Source organism: Danio aesculapii, chromosome 24, assembly GCF_903798145.1.
Source record: "Danio aesculapii chromosome 24, fDanAes4.1, whole genome shotgun sequence".
NCBI lineage: Eukaryota > Metazoa > Chordata > Actinopteri > Cypriniformes > Danionidae > Danio > Danio aesculapii.
The window spans coordinates 12,946,924-12,966,347 of NC_079458.1; the positions used below are offsets into that span (position 1 = coordinate 12,946,924).

Consider the following 19,424-nt stretch of genomic DNA (forward strand, 5'->3'; position numbering starts at 1 on the left):
GCACAAATTGAATTGTCCTTGTTGGTTGTGTGATATTTAGGGACCTCCTGGTCTGCCTGGCCTTAAAGGAGACCCTGGCTCTAAGGGTGAGAAGGTGAGTGACTTTCTATTTCTTCTCCTGACATTTTTATTAATGTGGTGTCTTAGATTTCAGCCAGGCCCAAGGTCAAAGATAAAGACTTGGCTTGGTCAAAACAGAGAAAGTTTCATAGCAAAAGTTGCAGTATTATTAACAGACACCTTTTTTTCTTTTTTGTAATTTTAACATAATCTTTTGTTTTTGTTTAGTTATACATTTAATCATTAATTTATATATATATATATATATATATATATATATATATATATATATATATATATATATATATATATATATATATATATATATATATATATATATATATATATATATATATATATGAAATGTTAAATGAGAGTTAAATTGCAAAAACCTCTAAGTGCCATCTGAAATTTTCATCTAAAATAAAAAAAATTTCTGAGGCTGTTGTGTGTAGTTTCAGTAATATTACTGTTAGTATCATGGTGGGGATTTCGGTGATGGCTATAGTCATCTTAAAACACTGGAAAACTCCCAAAATTTCAGAGTTGGGCCAATATAATGACTAAAACAGCTTCGTATGAACTTTTACTTTACAAATTACACAATAAGGACAGAGCAGGGGTCCCTGTATGTATCCCAGTTTGGGAAGACTTTTGGTCTTATGTGAAGATGTCTTGTAACACAACTTAAAATTACTCACCAGGTTTATAATATAAAGGGTTTTACATCCGAACTCTTCATATACAATTGAAGTCAGAATTATCAGTGAAAAACTTTTATTTCCTTGCTCTGTCAAACATAATTTAGGAAATATTTTAAAAAGAAAAAAAATTCAAAGGGGGGCTAATTATTCTGACTTCAACTGTGTGTGTGTGTATGTGTATATATATATAATTTTTTATATATAATATATATTTTGACTTTTTAAGACAATTATGAATGAAATTTCAAACTTACACATAGCTAAACACTAAGGATTTTTTCTAATGGCCCAGTTAAAATATTTTAAAAAGCATTAAAAGCAAATGTTATTGTAAGGAATATAATCAAGCTATAATGGTAAATAGAATTAATAAATAATCTTTTGTTAATACTTTTATTGAGATGGAATGTTTGTGATTGGATAGGTGTTTTAGGTAGCTTTACATTAGATTAGATAGCTTTACATGGACACAGGGAAATGAAGACCTGTTTAAAATTATTTAAGACCTACAACACAATATTTCAGTGAATTTAAGACTTTTTAAGGCCTAAAATTTAGGTTTTTAATTTAAGAATTAAAAAAAATATACATATTTAAATTTTTAAGACCCACAAGGTATCCTATATTTATACACTTTTATATGCTATAAAAATTATATTATAAATATAATGGCTATTTCTGTAATGCAAATTTCATCTTCAAACCTTTTTGTGTTATTTATATTTTCATATTTAATTTTTTTATATATATTGTCCATATAATGTATAAAATATACAGTGCAGCTTAGTTTAAATTTAGATTTTAGATTAGATTTTTTAAATATAATTTCGTTTTTTTTTTTTTTTACATTTTAATTTATGTCATTAATTAATCAAAACCCTATTGTATTCATTTGCAAACATTACAGTCTTCTATTCAAAGCAACTTAAAAAAGGAACAAAACAATTGGCCAAAAATATTCATAGTGTATAAACAGCACTCATAATTTACAAAACATTCATAAAAGCTTAAAATTGTTAGGTTGTTGTGTTCAGGTTTCCCATTCATTAAAAGCGAGTTGTCTGTACACATTGCATATACATTGACTGACCTTCTGATCTGCTTTCATGTGCATTTTTCTTCAGGGTCACCCTGGTCTTATTGGTCTCATCGGGCCGCCCGGTGAACAGGGAGAGAAGGGAGATCGGGGTTTGCCTGGACCTCAGGGTTCTGCCGGCAGCAAGGGTGATAATGTGAGTCACTAATGATATATTTGTCCTTTCCACAACCCAACAAATGTGGTACCTCCAGCAGTGCACCTATCAGGACTTCTCCTCCCATATTGCTTGCAAATTAAAGTAACGACCGACTGAAACAATAATGTCTGCGCTTATTGCATCTGTGTACATCATCATAATCGTGTTATGGATGGAGCTGTCATGAAAGGTTCTCAGAGCCAGCGGTAATTCTATTACACCAGACGTTCCCATCAGACACTAGCACGATTACGTTTTTTTTATTTTCAGAGCCAAACTGTGAAATGTTTGTCTTTCTTTTGCATTGTCGCAGAACTGTGCAACACTTATCCAATGCAATCCAGCATTTCAGCAAATATCAAGAAAAGCTGATTGAATAAACAATTACACTGGTTCTTTTTTCAGTGGTTTAAAGCAATTCAGCTTAACACCAGGAGTGTACAATATTGACAAAATGTTATCTATGTATTTTGGGAGATTGTTTTTTTTGTTTTTTTGGGGGGGACAGAGTTAATATTTTGACTGGTTTTCTGCTGATACCATATGTGTGTCCCAAAGCACAGTATGTTGAAAAGAGCCAAAAGACAAATACTGAATCTGTGCACACTTCTATGGCTAATATTGGTCATAAAACATGGATTTTGGAGGAAGATTTAGTTCAGAGATACAAACACAAAGAAATAGTGTTTGAGTGACTAATAATCAACATTTAAATAGATAGATCCCAAAATTTTAATTCTGCCATTATTTATGAACCCTTATTAAAAACATTTCTGAGTTTCTTTCCTCTTTTTTATTAAAAAAAAAGCTAGTGCTGTCAAACAAATAAGCCAAGATAAAAGTTTGTATTTACATAATATATTCATGTGCAGTGTGTATATATGCATAAATACACACACATACTGTACATAAAATACAAATATATACAAAAGAAATGTATTTTAATATATATTAGGGCTGCTTTGAATTTTTTAAAATCTTTTTAAAATTTTTCCCAAATTATGTTTAACAGAGCAAGGAAATTTTCACAGTATGTCTGATAATAATTTTTCTTCTGGAGAAAGTCTGATTTGTATTATTTCAGCTAGATTAAATTTTTTATTTTTTTATTTTATTAAAAACCATTTTAAGGTTAAAATTATTAGCCCCTTTAAGCTAATTATTTATTCGATAGTCTACAGAACAAACCATCGTTACACAATGACTGGCCTAATTACCCAAACCTGCCTTGTTAACCTTATTAACCTAGTTAAGCCTTTGTCTTGTCTTGAAAAATTTCTAGTCAAATGTTATTTACTGTCATCATGGCAAAGATAAAATAAAGCAGTTATTAGAAGTTAGTTATTGAAACTATTATGTTTAGAAATGTTGAAAGAAATCTTCTCTCTGTTAAACAGAAATTGAGAGCAAAAATAAATGGGGCTAATAATTTAGGGGGGCTAATAATTCTGACTTCAACTGTATATTACAATATGAATATAATTTCAACAGACGATTTGAATAGCTCTATTTGGAAAGAGTCTTTTTCTATGCAGTGCATTTGCATAAATTATAATAAATTACAAGCATATGCAAATATGACAGAGCAAAGAAAAAAGTAAAATTTACAGTGCTTCATGGTTTTCTGAAGGGTCTAGCAGTATTCAGGTACATAAATTGAACAATCAACCATAAAATAACATGGTCGTCATTGTTTAAATTATTTAAAAATAATAATAGATTTATGTCTTTATATTTTTATTAATCTTTAATAAATAATCTAATCCTGCAATGTGACTATTGTAGATACACGCATTGCGATATCAATGCTCTAACAATATATTGTGCAGCAATAAAAACAAAAATACACACACTACGCACAAAATATTTTGTAAAAATGAGGCTTTATTTTGAATGCAGTTAATTATTGAATGCGATTATCGTTTGACAGCACAAAAAAAACATAATATTCTGAAGAATAGCCATCGACGTCCATTGTGTTTTTTTGTACTATGGAAGTCAAAGGTCGGTTACCAACATTCTTCAAAATATTTTAAGGTTTGAACCACTTGAGGGTGAGTAAAATTTTATTTCGGGTGAACTACCCTGTTAACATGATTAAAAATTATGTCATCTGAGTTGCAACAACAATGTGAATTTGTACATTCTTTTAAGTGCATGAAAAAATATGAAAGATCCACGACTGGCAGATCAACATGCTACTTCTTTTCTCTCCAATATAGTAGGATATTATGGTAGGATAAATTGGGAGCATGTTAACTGAAACAAGAAAGGTGACAGGCCAGTTAATAGTGACAGGATGTGCATGACATCAGTGCTGCGTCCCAATTCGCATACTTATACTAGACCCTAAAAGTATGTACTTTTTTGTGAAGGAATAATGCCGTCTTGACTAGGTCTCACTGGAAGAAGAGACAGTACTGTCTCAGTGTGATCTCCTGGCTAAATAAAGAAGAAATAATAATAATAATTTAGGACAGGGTGACACGGTGGCGCAGTAGGAAGTGCTGTCGCCTCACAGCAAGAAGGTCACTGGTTCGAGCCTCGGCTGGGTCAGTTGGCGTTTCTGTGTGGAGTTTGCATGTTCTCCCCATGTCAGTGAGTGTGTATGAATGTTTCCCAGAGATGGGTTGCAACTGGAAGGGCATTCACTGCGTAAAACATATGCTGAATAAGTTGGTGGTTCATTCCGCTGTGGCCCAGATTAATAAAGGGATTAAGCCGAAAAGATAATGAATAAATGAATTTAGGCTAGATAGCATGCGAATTTGGAAGGATCTATTAAAATTTTATGCTATGATAATAGCTTGCGTCAAAACTTGTCTACAGTACGTGTCTAATGTATACTCAAAAGTACATACTTTAAGGATGTTGTATAAATATATATATAGAGAGAGATGTGGCAAACAACTGTCTTTATCATCAAAATGTAACTTAATGTTGAAACTCTTTCAAGTGTGATATTACTTACATGACTATAAATTATTCAGCTTTCATAACATTAATTATAAGGTCATACTAACTGCATTACAATGGGCTTCATCATGCAGTTAATGCTTATGGTCTCTCTTTTTTTTTAGAATGTGAAAAAGTCAGTTCACACATCATTAAAACAACAATTATGAGATTTTTCGTAATCACACCGCTAGTTTTAACATGTACCAATTAAGCTAAATGAAACTGTAGTCTTTCCTTCTGTGAGTTTGGGAAATGATTAAATCTCTCTAACGTCTCCCACTAGACAGATTTGCGATCAGTTTTTCTTCGTTTAGTAACAGAAGCTGCATTCCTCTCCATAGAATTAACTCAAAAGTCCTTGATTTTAATGAAGTGTAATGATCATTGCGCAGCACATAACAGAGGAATGATATGATTAGCGAGAGTTGTTTTCATCTCAAAGAAAGAAATTTAAAGTTATGTAATCGCCTCACTTGGCTGTTTTGAAGTTCTGCTAACTAACACTTTACATGCTTGTCTCTTACATCCATTGACAAATCAATCATATTTAATTATGCTTTCTTACCATTTGCTCTTTCTATTTAGGGTATCGGTGGTGCTTCTGGTCCGATTGGCCCTCCTGGTCCTCCTGGATTGCCTGTGAGTCCTTTTTCTCTTTTCTTCAGTTTTTCTTGTACATGTCACTTTCTGAAAAATAAGGAGCAAAGTCACATTAATCAGCTGTTAGAAATGTTACATACATTTAGAAGATGTTATATAAAAATAGCACAGCATAAAAATTAATAATTATAGTAAAAAAGTCTAAGTGCATCAATGTTTTCTCCTCTCTTAAAATTGCCATGTGGCTTTTGTTCCACTTCAGCAGTCTTGTCACCGGATTCGAATGTTATCATTGAGTTGAATGGGCATTATCAGTGGATATCATCTAATAGATATGGCCCAGTAGGGCCAGTATATAAATATATATATTTATTCATATATATATATATATATAACATATATGTATTTGTAAACAAATGTATTTAAGTTATAAGTTATATATATATAAGTTATATATAAATTATGTTAAGCTTTTTTTCTGATAGTCTACAGAACAAACTATAATGTTTAGAAATGTGTTGAAAAAAATCTCTCTGTTAAACAGAAATTAGGGAAAAAATAAAAAAGGGGGCTAATAATTCAGGGGGGCTAATAATTCTGACTTCAACTATATATATATATATATATATATATATATATATATATATATATATATATATATATATATATATATATATATATATATATATATATTGAAAAATATATTGAAAAATATATCATATTTATCCAACTCGTATGGACAATATAAAAATTATATGTTACATATTATACTCTATTGTTTATTTTGTCACATAATGCATTGTTTATTGTAATAGTTTTTCCTCATTTATATGAGCACAATATTACATGCCATTATGGGGATGCAGACAGAAAATGAATAACAGCATTGTGAGAAAGCTGCAATCTTGACAGTACAATGTTTACATTTTGCATTTTATTTAGCAATATTTTATGTTGGGCTTGTAGTCATGTTTTTGAAAAGTGTATTTAATTTTTTTTATTAATATTTATTTTATATTTCTACATTCTTAATCAAACATTTAAACTAAAGTTCTAAATAAAGTGAGAAATATGATCATGAATAAAGTAATACTTTAAAATGTAAAAGATCAATGTACAGTGTGTAGAATTTACAGAAATGGTACTATATTATCATGATATATATTGTTATCAGGCTATTAAATGACTTATATTATGAAATGAGATTTTTATCATATCGCCCAGCTCTCCATTGAACATTTTAGAGTGTTACTTTGTAATTCAGTTTTCATAGAATGCATTTCCTTTTTCCTTTAGGGTCCGCAAGGGCCAAAGGGATCCAAGGGTTCGACTGTGAGTACCACATTATTGCTTTGTAGTTCTGTGAGCTTGTTATAATAATATAAGAAAAAGCCTCATGATTTTGGAAATCCTCTTCCTGCAGGGTCCTGCTGGTCAAAAGGGAGACACTGGCACAGTTGGACCTCCTGGTCCTCCTGTAAGTTAAATTTAGCCTGCTTTAATGAGAATATTATTATCCAAAATGCAAGACTGAACACTCATTTTGTCCTCCCGTAGGGTCCTCCTGGTGAGGTCATCCAACCTCTGCCCATCCACAGTCCCAAGAAATCCCGTCGCTCCATCGACATGCAGGCGGAAGAAGCAGGCACCATGCTGGACTATGGAGAGGGCATGGAGGACATCTTCAGCTCTCTCAATAATCTCAAACAGGACATCGAGCGCATGAAGTACCCCATGGGCACACAAAACAACCCAGCGCGAAGCTGTAAAGACCTTCAGCTCGCTCACCCAGAATTCCCAGATGGTAAGCAGGCGAGGTGGGGCATAAAGAAGTGTGTAGAACAGATACACACCTGGAAAATGTGCAACGTTTGCTAGTTTACAACCTACCAAGTTAGTATTAGCTGTGATTATATGGGTGTGTGCTCAGCTGGTATATTTGGTGAGATTGATCTGTTAGTTTGGTTCATATGAAAAAGAATGCTGAATGCTGCTATCCGAACCTTGATGCTCAGAAAATAACAATGACATAACTGAGTCTTGGTCCACTTCCAAACAAATTCTGGTGTGGATAGCTGAAATATGACTGCAGCAAGGGATCAAGGACATCTGAACCAACCAAAACAAGACAGAATATCTGTTGCCCATTGTTTACTAGAAAACGTTTCATGGTTTCAGATCATTTCTTTAAGAAACCATGTAAAATAGGCACTCTAGTAGCACTCAATAAAACAAGACACTTAAAATTAAACATCGATTTTAGTTCAGCCTCATAAAATTACATACAGAATATTTAAATATAAATATAGCAAATAATTTAGATTCAACTGTACATAATAGTGTTTTTAGCTGTTTTCACTGATATGTATAAAGGCAGATTGTTTTGAAACATTGTCATGTACACGTGAGATATTTTTAATACGCAAGGGAAAAATTTTTGCGTTTTTGTCTACATATCATGAAAAAAACAGTCTAAGTGCGATGCTCCGTTAAAGGTCCCGTGAAATGCTTTAAATGTGCATTTTTTTGTTATCTCAGCTGTAAAATGATAAGAGGGCGGGACATAGTGTAACTCCTCCCCTTTAAACAAAAGCAACCAATAGCGTTTTGTTTTTTTAACAGCACTGCCAGTGAGAGTCAAAGTGCATCAAATGAAAAGAAAACGAGAAGCGTCTTGAAGGGGGTGGGGCATGTCAGCTACTAGAGAGCATTTGATTGGTCAAGATTTGATGAGAAACTGAAGTATGAGTTGACGTGAAAAAAAAATCCATTTAGGCTGAAGTGACAAACTGCAAGCTTTGGATGTTTATAACAGTTTTATACTTTCTAAATGCAAATTTCATTACTGTTTTGGAGCACACTAGCTAAAAAAACTAAACTAACATCTACATTTTTTTATTTTAATTTCACGGGATCTTTAAGTGTTGAAATAGATTTCTAATAAATGCCTCAAGAATAGAAAGAGACCATGATTATCTCTGGCTTCTCTGTATCATCTCAAAGAAGTTTTAAGTTTTACACATGCTCAGCAGGATCTTTAAGCATTTCTTCCATCGCAGTAAAAAAAAAAAACGAAACAAATTCAAAAATACTTGAAATGACAAGGATGGAGAGTGTTTTGAATCTAAAATGCTGTTTTGAAATGTATCAGGGTGAAGATAGACGTAGGCTAGAATACCCGCGCCGTCACTCAGGAGGATGAGAATAACGGCCGCAGCAGTCGCCGCTGATTGGGAAGATGTTTAGCATTCTGCGGACTCCAGCGGGATCTAACCTCTCCCTCCCAAATCATGGCTTACAAAATGCCAGCGCTTACACTGACCTTTCCGAGCTGCTTTTACCGCACTCACATTAGCCTGCTCCTTTATTTACACAATGCATCGCCACTGCTGATGCCCATCGAGTGTGTGTTTTATAGCTTTAGGAACAAATAGCTAGAGAGATAATACTTTATAAAATTCTATGAAGGATTCCTTGTTTATATTGTATTTTATTTACATTTATATCACATCACTTTATATGATATAAGTTGTACAAAAATTAATTGTGATGTTTTAAGTCTGTTTAATTGATAGACTTTGAAATGGGTTATAACGTTCATTTGATTCAACGTAAAAATGTAAAGGCAGCAACACTTTTTTCACAGTGTATGATTTACAGTTTTTGTTTTTTTATTATTCTCTAAGGTGAATATTACATTGATCCTAACCAGGGCTGCTCTGGAGACTCCTTCAAAGTGTACTGCAACTTCACAGCAGGAGGAGAGACCTGCATCTTCCCTGATAAAAAGTCAAATGGAGTGAGTGTCATTCTCAAACCTTTTAGAAAAGAACTAGCTGAAAACAGTCAGATGGGATTGCATCGTTTCACTCACATATCAGTGTTTTCTTCTTAAGAAAATACAAGTGCCATGAATCTGTCACTTATAAAAGATCTTTTTTCTTAAGTGATAGTTATTGAAGGTGTAGATTTTTACATGTATGATGTTTAGATCTATCTATGCATCCATCCATCCATCCATCCATCCATCCATCCATCCATCCATCCATCCATCTATCTATCTATCTATAAAATTCCCAAAACTCTTGCTTATTTCAATAATTCGATGACATCATAAACTCTATTTAAGAATAAAAATGCAGCTCCAAAATGTTAATTATCTGTCATTTTCAACTGTTTACAATTTAAAATATATTTAGCCACAGGTCAGAATAAGTAAGTTTATGCACTAATAACTGTTATAATTTAAGACGTTAAAACTATATATAGTTAAAATAAAGTATATATATATATATATATATATATATATATATATATATATATATATATACGAGCAATATCACACTTGTAGCAGTGCGATATGGCTGTACTGTATATCGGCACTGGTGGGAGGTGTGCGTTGACTCGAGGCCGCAGGCTTAGTGTCCCACCAGTGACGATATACAGCCATTATACACTGCTGTGAGTGTGATATTGCATTTATACAACAGTTCGATAACATTATCGTGTATATAAAAAAGAAAATCAAACACGGTCAGAACAGCAGAAACCGTTGCTCTTTCACAAACGTCACTTTACAGCAAATAATTGAATGATTCTCGTAATATCTAAAGTGATGACAAAAACTTTTTGTGATTTTGCTCACATTTTAAGATCATAAGGCTGAACGGCATGGAATGCCATCAGTCTAGAGACATTTCCCAGTATTTCTCTGTTGCAATCAGGATATAACAATAATTAACACCAAAAAAGCCAAAGCAAAGCAAACACTACCAGAAACACTACCAAGCTATAGTATGAATACAGCACTACAGCATACAAAAGTGAGAGATCGACTTAGAAAGTCACCTACCTGTTTTGTAATGATCTGATCATCCGTAGTTTGACATTAAGTGGAGTTTTTCTTCTCTAAGGGCTTATTATGCTGTATCTGTTGCCATCTTGTGGAGGAGCTTCAACCTTCTTTGCTCTGCTCAGTATGACAGGCTGATGGATGCCAACACGCTGTATCTCCAAAATATTAAATATTTAATAAACCGCATAGTTGCAATCTAAACAACTACATTTTGCCTAAAATGCCTCAACAGTACATTATGTTGTCTAACAGCTGCAATGATTCTCAAACTGTAATGAGTTTATTGGTCTGCTGTCACTTTAAATGGGTGGAATAATACACAAGGGTTCTGATATTGCAGAATATTGCACGGCCATCAGATTCCTGAACCAGACAGAACTGTTATTTTATATATAATATATATATATTATAAATATATATATATATTTATATGTTGTTATATATATATATATATATATATATATATATATTCTTATTTTATGTAAAAATGCTTGAAAATAATATCACAAAGGTATTGTAAAGACCATTGTGGTCCTGCAAAAAGTAAATCTAAGTTGTCATCTTTTGATTTCTGATATTGGAGTAAAATATATACATATGTTTTGACTTTTATTTTAAAGATTTACATAGCTCACAATAATGCAACTTTTTTTTTACCTGAAATGTTTTGCCTTTCAACAGTCTCATCTTGTAATGTTCAAAGATCAAAAACAGATTAAAATTAGATCAAAAGCTCATTCCCAGCACTAAAATAATTTGATTCGCTCATGCTGCGTTAAACAAAGCCATAATTTCAGAGAGATGCATTTTCATTTCATTCCAATCGTTGGAACAGATGCTGTATGGGAAAAAATAGGCTTTAATTTTATTTAATTTTCTGCTGAAGCAAGTTTGCCGTGCATACAAAACCACGCACACAGCTGCTCTTTTGCCATTATGTGTTTTCACATTTTTCTTTGTCTCTTCTTTAAGGTGAGAATATCTTCATGGCCCAAAGAGGTGCCCGGCTCCTGGTTCAGTGAATTTAAGCGTGGCAAAATAGTAAGTGCACTTCCCCGTCTTTCTTTCATCTTCTCCTTTATGAAAAACGTCATCTTGTCCTTGGAATCTAAAAGGACCTGAGTGGTCTGCTCCGTCTTTTTTCTTTACTTCACCAATGGACAGACACCAGTAAGAGCTTGGCTTTTAAAAGATGCTGTCACTGCAGCCCTGCATCCATCAACAAACTGAACACACACACGCATATACGTACACTGTAAAGCATCTTTGTGCCCTGGAAAGGTGCTGTATATATAGAACGTACTATGGTAATACTTTAAGTTTAAGGAAAAATGTACACCATTTACTGCTGGTTCATTACCTGCCTGTTAATAAGATATTAACGGTTTATTAGCACTTATAAAGTATGATCTTCTTTTACATCCTAGCCAGTACCTGAATCCAACTACTACCTTACTAACCACACTCACCCGCCACTTTATTAGGTACACCTTGCTAGTAGACCCCTTTTTGCCTTCAGAACTGCCTTAATCCTTCATGGTAAAGATTCAACAAGGTACTGGAAATATTCCTCAGAGATTTTGGTCCATAGTGACATGATAGCATCACACAGTTGATTGTGATTTTTCGGCTGCACATCCATGATGTGACACTCTCATTCCACCACATCCAAAGGTGCTCTCTTGGATTGAGTTCTGGTGACTGTGAAGGCCATTTGAGTACAGTGAACTCATTGTCATGTTCAAGAAACCTGTCTGAGATGATTCAAGCTTTATGACATGGTGCGTTATCCTGCTGGAAGTAGCCATCTGAAGATGGGTACACTGTGGTCATAAAGGGATGCACATGGTCAGCAACAATACTCAGGTAGGGTGTGGTGTTGACACGATGCTCAATTGGCACTAATGGGCCCAAAGTGTGCCAAGAAAATATCCCCCACACCATTGCACCACCTCCATCAGCTTGAACCACTGACACAAGGCAGGATGGATGCATGCTTTCATGTTGTTAATGCCAAATTCTGACCCTACCATCAGAATGTTGCTGCAGAAATCGAGACTCATCAGACCAGGCAATTAATTAGAAATTTGCGTTAACGAACAGTTGGACAGGTGTATCTAATAAAGTGGCCAGTAAGTGTATATATAAGCAGCAAATTAGAGGTTTATTGAGCAAAAAGTATTAGTAAATGGTTTGGTAATGGCATGAATTATACATTAAAATAAAGTGTCACCTGTATTTTATTGTTGTTAATATTATTTTTATTATTATTATTTGTTATAATAATAATAATAATAATAATAATAATAATAATAATAATTATTATTATTATTATTATTGTTATTACATTCAGCAATTTTACATTTCAAAATAATTGATGATTTATGATATGTTTTCTCAGGGGGACCAAAAGATAACTCCACAAGTTTAAAAATTTTGGTATATTTGTGGGGACATTTTGTCTCCCTACATAATGAATGTCAGGACCACACATACACAAACGTCTCAGCACAGACATACACACACAAACAGACACTCATACGCCTCTGCACAGACATACGCACACACATACAAACAGTACGATCGCACACAAACACGTCTCTGCAGACATACACATCACATTTATATTTGATGCGGTTGAGGGTTTTAAAGGTGTTCCTGCACCTCGGTGAAACGCTATAGATTTGTGCTTCTGTTCTGACTGTTTTCTACTTTGTCAGAAGCAATAGCTGTTCTATTATTTACAGTTCCAGCTTTACCAGCTTTAAATCTATTCATTGGTGCCTGTCAACACTAATTTAATATCGTATATTGAAATACTTCTTTTATATTTAAAAACTCAATATTAAATATTAGGGTAATATATTCAGTACTGTGCAAAAGTCTTAGGCCACCAGTTACATTTGTTGTTTTAGTGAAGGTATACTGACATTATATATTACTTTTCATTCTCTTTATTAAAATACAAACAGATAATACTAGTTCTAGATGGATTATTTGGTCTAATTATCGAAGATGGAAGAATGAATGAAATATACTGAATGAGTTTCTGTCTGGGTTTAATCTGCATTTTGCCAGAGCTGTTGTCAATATTTCCAGAATTGATGGGATTGTGCATGCTAAGAAGTACAGACAGGTTTTAATTCGTCACGTAGTTCCTACTAGAAAGCACCTAATTTGTAACAGTTTTATTTTTCAGCATGATAATGATCCCACACACAGTGTTAATGAAGTGAAATCATATTTGGAGAGTAAAACAGCTAATGAAACAAAGACAATCATGAAATGGCCTCCACAGAGTCCAGACCTGAATATTATACAGTATGTGTATGCAATATTATAGGCACTATAAGATTAACCTGGAGAGAAAAAGAAAGATAGAACATGTTAAATCTGAGGAAGATCTCTTAGAAATGCTGAAAGATACTTGATATAAAATAGCACATTTGTTCAGAAAACACTTGACAAAAAAGTTCAAGCCTTTGCTTGGTGCTAAAGAGGTTGCGTTAAACATATTTTTGATGCTAGTCTTTTGATTCCAAAAGTAAATTTGTTTTGAATATGGTGTACGTGTTTCCGATATTTTTTTTTGTTAAAGGTATAGTTTACCTAAAAGTAATGACCCTGCACTTGCTCCATACCTTTCAGATTTTTAGATTAGATACCTTTTAGATTAGATTAGGCACTCAAAACTGATGGGGTCCTAAGACTTTTGCACAGCATGGTACATATTTCCTAATGTTCTTAGAATACATGATGCATACATTTTATATGAATAATATAATAATGTTAATAATAAGAATTTTTTTTTAAAATATATATTTTACTGTCAAGCTTTCACACAAGGACAAAGGAGGTAATTCTTAGAATAAGGGACAAAATAATATAATAATTTGGTCACACTTTATTTTGATGGTCCGTTTGTTGAATTTAAGTTACATTGCATCTACATGTCAACTAATTCTCATTAGATTATAAGTAGACTGTTAGGTTGGGGTTAGGGTTAGGATTAGGGTTAGTGTAAATTGACATGTACTTGCAAAGTTTCTTATATTCAGTTAAATGTCTGTTGAAGGAGCAGTATCAACAGATATTAAGCAGACAGTCTACTGATACTTAAATGGACCATCAAAAAATGTTATTATCATTTTAGTAAAATATTACTATTATGGAATCATGTCTATTTTTGTCACATTTGGAATGCCTATTTTGGGTCACATATAAAACAAAATAAAAAACATTTCTATTTTGCTTTTCCCCTCAAGCTTTCATACGTGGACGCAGAAGGCAACTCGATAAACATGGTCCAGATGACGTTCCTCAAACTACTGACAGCCTCCGCCAGGCAAAACCTGACCTACAGCTGCCACCAGTCAGTGGCCTGGCACGATGCCACTACGGACAGCTACGACAGAGCATTACGCTTCCTCGGCTCCAACGACGAGGAGATCTCATACGACAACAACCCCTACATCAAGGCCCTGTCAGACGGCTGTGCGGTAAGACCACATCATACATCTGTAGTAATGAGTTTAAGTGAAGTTTATTTATAAACTAACTTCGAAAGGATCACATGCTTATGATTGACCACAGCTGGTCCCACTTTAGCCATCATATGATTTACCAATCAAACGAATCCAATACACACATAAATAACCAGATTTCCTTACTTTAGTCATCTTTATCTTAAATAATCCCCCATCCCTCACACTCATACACAACATATGAGTGCTTTAATATTGGGTTACGAAGGTAAGGGCATTCACTGTGTAAACATATGCTGGAATAGTCGGCAGTTCATTCCGCTGTGGCAACCCCTGATAAACAAGGAATAGGTTGAATTCAGGGGAGCTTGATGAAATGGGAGGAAGCCCCGGGCTCGAGGATCTTCCAAGCTCGGGGCTCTCTCCCGGAACAGCATGAAAGACACGCTTTATTTATCAATCATCAGCTAAGTGTGAATTCTTGAAGGTAACACTTTATTTCAAGGTGTTCTTGTAATAGGCATGTAACTATAATTAATAATGCAAAATAACATGCAACTAAACCTAAAATCTGACTGAGCATCTAAGCATTTATGTCCAGCAATGTCACTTTTTCCATGCATACATGATCGTTTGACTACATTTTCTATTGATAATCGCAGGCTGCAATGTCAAGAAATGATAGATAATTAAGTGTGCATGAGAAGCTCCAGTTTAACTTCACATACTTGGTCATGCAGACACATGTCGTCACCTTAGAATTATAAGGTTCTATCTGACATTTTTGTCAAAAATTTGTTATTGACATATTCTTATTAAATGACAACTTATTTACATTATGGGATGTTTTTTATACTATATGGAATGCAAAAACTTTAAGGCTCAATATCTTAAAATATGTCAAAACACAGTTAGAACCTTATAATTCCAAGGCGACAATGTGCTGTATGTTTAGTGTGCTCAAATAGCAAGACAGAAGCTGAACAAACTCAAGCTTCAATAATTAATATGTTTTCTGTGGGAACTCAGATTTGAACTATTTAAGTTCTACAAATAAAACAAGGATTTCTACAAATAAAACAAGAAATACATGGAACTAATCCTAAACCTAAAAAGTGTACACAGACTAGACAACTGAGCATCCAAGCATTGATGTCCAGCAATGTCACTTTTTCCATGCATACATGAACGTTTGACTACATTTTCTATTGATAATTGCAGGCTGCAATGTCAAGCAATGATAGATAATTAAGAATGCATGAGAAGCTCCAGTCTAAGTTCACATACTTGGTCATATAGACACATGTGCTGTATGTTTACTGTGCACAAACAGTAAGGCTGAAACTGAACAAACTCAAGCTACAATGTAGAGATCTGCACGGGACAAATTTTTTAGTCCTGCTACCGCAAGCTTTTATTCCGCACCCGGCCGTATATTCACCCTTTGCTCACCCGCTGCCCTCCCCGCCCCGCCCTGTTTTCTACCTAACCCGACCATTCCTGCTAAATTTAGATATGGTTTCCAAAATCTCACGTTTAAATTGGGTACTACCAACTGTAGGTTGTGCAAGGATTGTATGCTAAATGTCAGTTTTGTTTGCCCCTTTGTGATAAGCATGAGTGCTGCCTTAAACCCGATATCACAGATATGCTGTTCCAAAATAACATTAGGACTCGGGAGCGCTATATTGTTAGACGGCCCGCTCCCGTTCAAATTACACCAGAGTTACCGACAGCTGCCGCGTTTTATTCAGAATGCAGCCCTCTACTACAATGCTGGATATGTTTTGTGTGGGAACTCAGATTTGAACTATTCGAGTTACACAAATAAAACAAGGATTGCATTACAGCCAAAAGTCCTGTACCAAATTGTGTATCGTTACACCTCTAACCCAAACACATCATTCTAATCAGCTTTTTCTCCTCCTGCAGGTGAGGAAGGGCTATGGAAAGACAGTACTGGAGATTAACACTCCCAAAATTGATCAGGTTCCAATCGTCGATGTGATGTTCACTGACTTTGGGGATCCCAACCAGAAATTTGGATTTGAAGTTGGTCCAGTCTGCTTCCTTGGCTAAACAAAACACAGACAAAGAAAAAATACCAATAACTTGGCAGGGTAGGACGGGTTTTGTGCACGAGGCAAGACTTTCTTGATCTCATCAAACCATCGAGGCCCTGTTCCTGCCACATGCAAGTTTTGAATATTAAAAAAATGGGGTAGCGAACACGTCTTACCATGTATGTATGTATTACCCAGGAAAATACTTGTTGCCCTTGTGGGGCAAGGATCACATGACATGAAACCTGTTATGGAACGAAAAGGTGAAGGACAACGTCAAGCCAAGGCAAGCAGTTGGAGAGTCAATGAAAGGGAGGACCTCTCAACGGTGCAGTGCAAAACAAAAAAAAGAAGAAAAAACTAAAGAAAAAAGACGACAACAATGGTGCTTGTTCAAAATACAAAAAAAAGAGGTGCTATGAGAAAGAGGATGTATTTTAATAAAACTGTAATTATTATTTTGTACATTATTGTTGTTTCTGAATCCACTTTCAAAACTTGCATGTGTATCACAATTGCATCTGGCTCTTAAATTCCAAATCCCTCACGAACGTTTATAAGTTATAAGTTAACTGAACGAAATAAAGAATTAAATGATATTTTGTGGATGAATACTGTGTACTTTTTATTACGCAAATAAAAGACGGCATTCAAACAGTTCCCCATTATTAATTAATTGTAATGTAAGTCCTTTGTATATATTGACCATCCCGAAGTCGCTCGCAGTTTGAACACCTCAAGAGGAAGATTCAACAGCACGTGCAACGAATGTTGTCTACTGTGCTCGATTTAAGTAATCTAGCCATTCATTCGCTTTAATTTAAGTTTTGTTTGTTATTTGTTTGTTTTTTAGGATTTTTCTCCAGTTGTAGATCGGTCATATACCTCAATCTATCTTGAAAAACATCCATACTGGTGCAAGTATGGTGTGCCCTGTATATACCTTGGTTATACAGTTAAGTTTATATATTTTGGGTGGGGATTTTTATGAAATGGGAAAAATACATATCTGTTAGGCCTCTTTTTGTTCGAAACCTTCTGTGAATGCAATGATAAGGCCTTTTCGGTGACCCATTTTTGTAACTAAAGTGAGAAATTGTTTTAAATGTGCTTTTTATGGTTCATTTCATTATTAAAAACTGGATTCCAACCAACCATGAAACTCAGGTGTGGATTGTTTGTTTGCTTCGTCAGGTCAGATGTTCCTTTTTATGTCAGTTTAGTTACTGTATTGATTCATAATGTGCATTTTCCCCAGTTAATATTCAATTCTATTAAACAGCATGTGTGCATTTCGTCTGGCAGATACCTTCAGTTTCAGAAGAGATAGTTTACTCCTAAGTTGCTGTGAATTTGTTCATTTTCAGGTCATGCCAAATGTACACTACCTGACAAAAGTATTGCCTATACAAGTTTTAGGAACAACAAATAATAACTTGACTTCTAGTTGATCATTTGGTATCAGGGGTGGCTTGTATGAAAGGCAAAGGCCTCTAGATTACACTTATTTTACCAAAATAAAATATGATTATGCCTTGATTTTTAATTATTTAATTAGGACAGTAAAGTCTGACTTTGCTTAGACAAAAGTCTCGTCACTTAACAGAAATAATGAACAGTATAGAATATAAAGTCATGGTGCAGTGGAGAAAGAATTAATATTGTGTATGACTCCCATGAGCTTGGAGGATTACATCCATACATCTCTGCAATGACTCAAATCACTTATTAATAAAGTCATCTGGAATGACAAAGAAAGCGTTCTTGCAGGACTCTCTTTGGATTCATTTTCAATGCCTCCTCCTTCATCTTACCCCAGACATGCTCAATAATGTTCATTTCTGGTGACTGGGCTAGCCAATCCTGGAGCAACTTGACCTTCTTTGCTTTTCAGGAACTTTGATGTGGAGGCTGAAGTATGAGAAGGAGCGCTGTCTTGCTGAAGAATTTGCCCTCTGGTTTGTGATGTAATGTGCAGCACACATGTCTTGATACCTCAGGCTGTTGATGTTGCCATCCACTCTGCAGATCTCTCACACAACCCCATACTGAATGCAACCCCTAAACCATGACTTTTCCTTCACCAAACTTGACTGATCTCTGTGAGAATCTTGGGTCCATGCAGGTTCTAATGGGTCTTCTGCAGTATTTATAATGATTGGGATGCAGTTCAACAGATGACTCATCTGAAAAATCTACCTTCTGCCACTTTTCCAAATAATCAACTAGAAGTCAAGTTATTATTTTTTGTTCTTACAACTGGGACCGAAGACAAGACTTTTGTCAGGTAGTGTAAGTGATTTTTTTTTCTTCTGTAGAACATTTATTCAAATTATTGCATACAATAAATGTATTTTGACATCACATTGAGTTCTTATGAAGCAAAATTATGGATCTGTAAAATAAACTATTAACAAAATTATTGCCTTGAGAAAGAGTCCTGAGCATTTTCATGCCAGTCTAGA

At 34.3% G+C, this 19,424-nt stretch overlaps 1 protein-coding gene across 1 annotated transcript in view; it reads left to right on the forward strand.

The window, feature by feature from the left end:
* col11a1a (collagen, type XI, alpha 1a) overlaps nucleotides 1-18,121 on the forward strand; it is a 130,497-nt gene extending 112,376 nt beyond the window's left edge. The window contains exons 59-68 of the mRNA XM_056451152.1: nucleotides 41-94; nucleotides 1,889-1,996; nucleotides 5,543-5,596; nucleotides 6,854-6,889; nucleotides 6,981-7,034; nucleotides 7,115-7,361; nucleotides 9,244-9,356; nucleotides 11,385-11,453; nucleotides 14,678-14,911; nucleotides 16,829-18,121. Of these exons, the coding sequence (XP_056307127.1) occupies nucleotides 41-94; nucleotides 1,889-1,996; nucleotides 5,543-5,596; nucleotides 6,854-6,889; nucleotides 6,981-7,034; nucleotides 7,115-7,361; nucleotides 9,244-9,356; nucleotides 11,385-11,453; nucleotides 14,678-14,911; nucleotides 16,829-16,975 (1,116 nt within the window). The 3' untranslated portion in view covers nucleotides 16,976-18,121. The remainder of the gene's footprint in view (nucleotides 1-40; nucleotides 95-1,888; nucleotides 1,997-5,542; nucleotides 5,597-6,853; nucleotides 6,890-6,980; nucleotides 7,035-7,114; nucleotides 7,362-9,243; nucleotides 9,357-11,384; nucleotides 11,454-14,677; nucleotides 14,912-16,828) is intronic.
* Nucleotides 18,122-19,424: the final 1,303 nt, after the last annotated feature.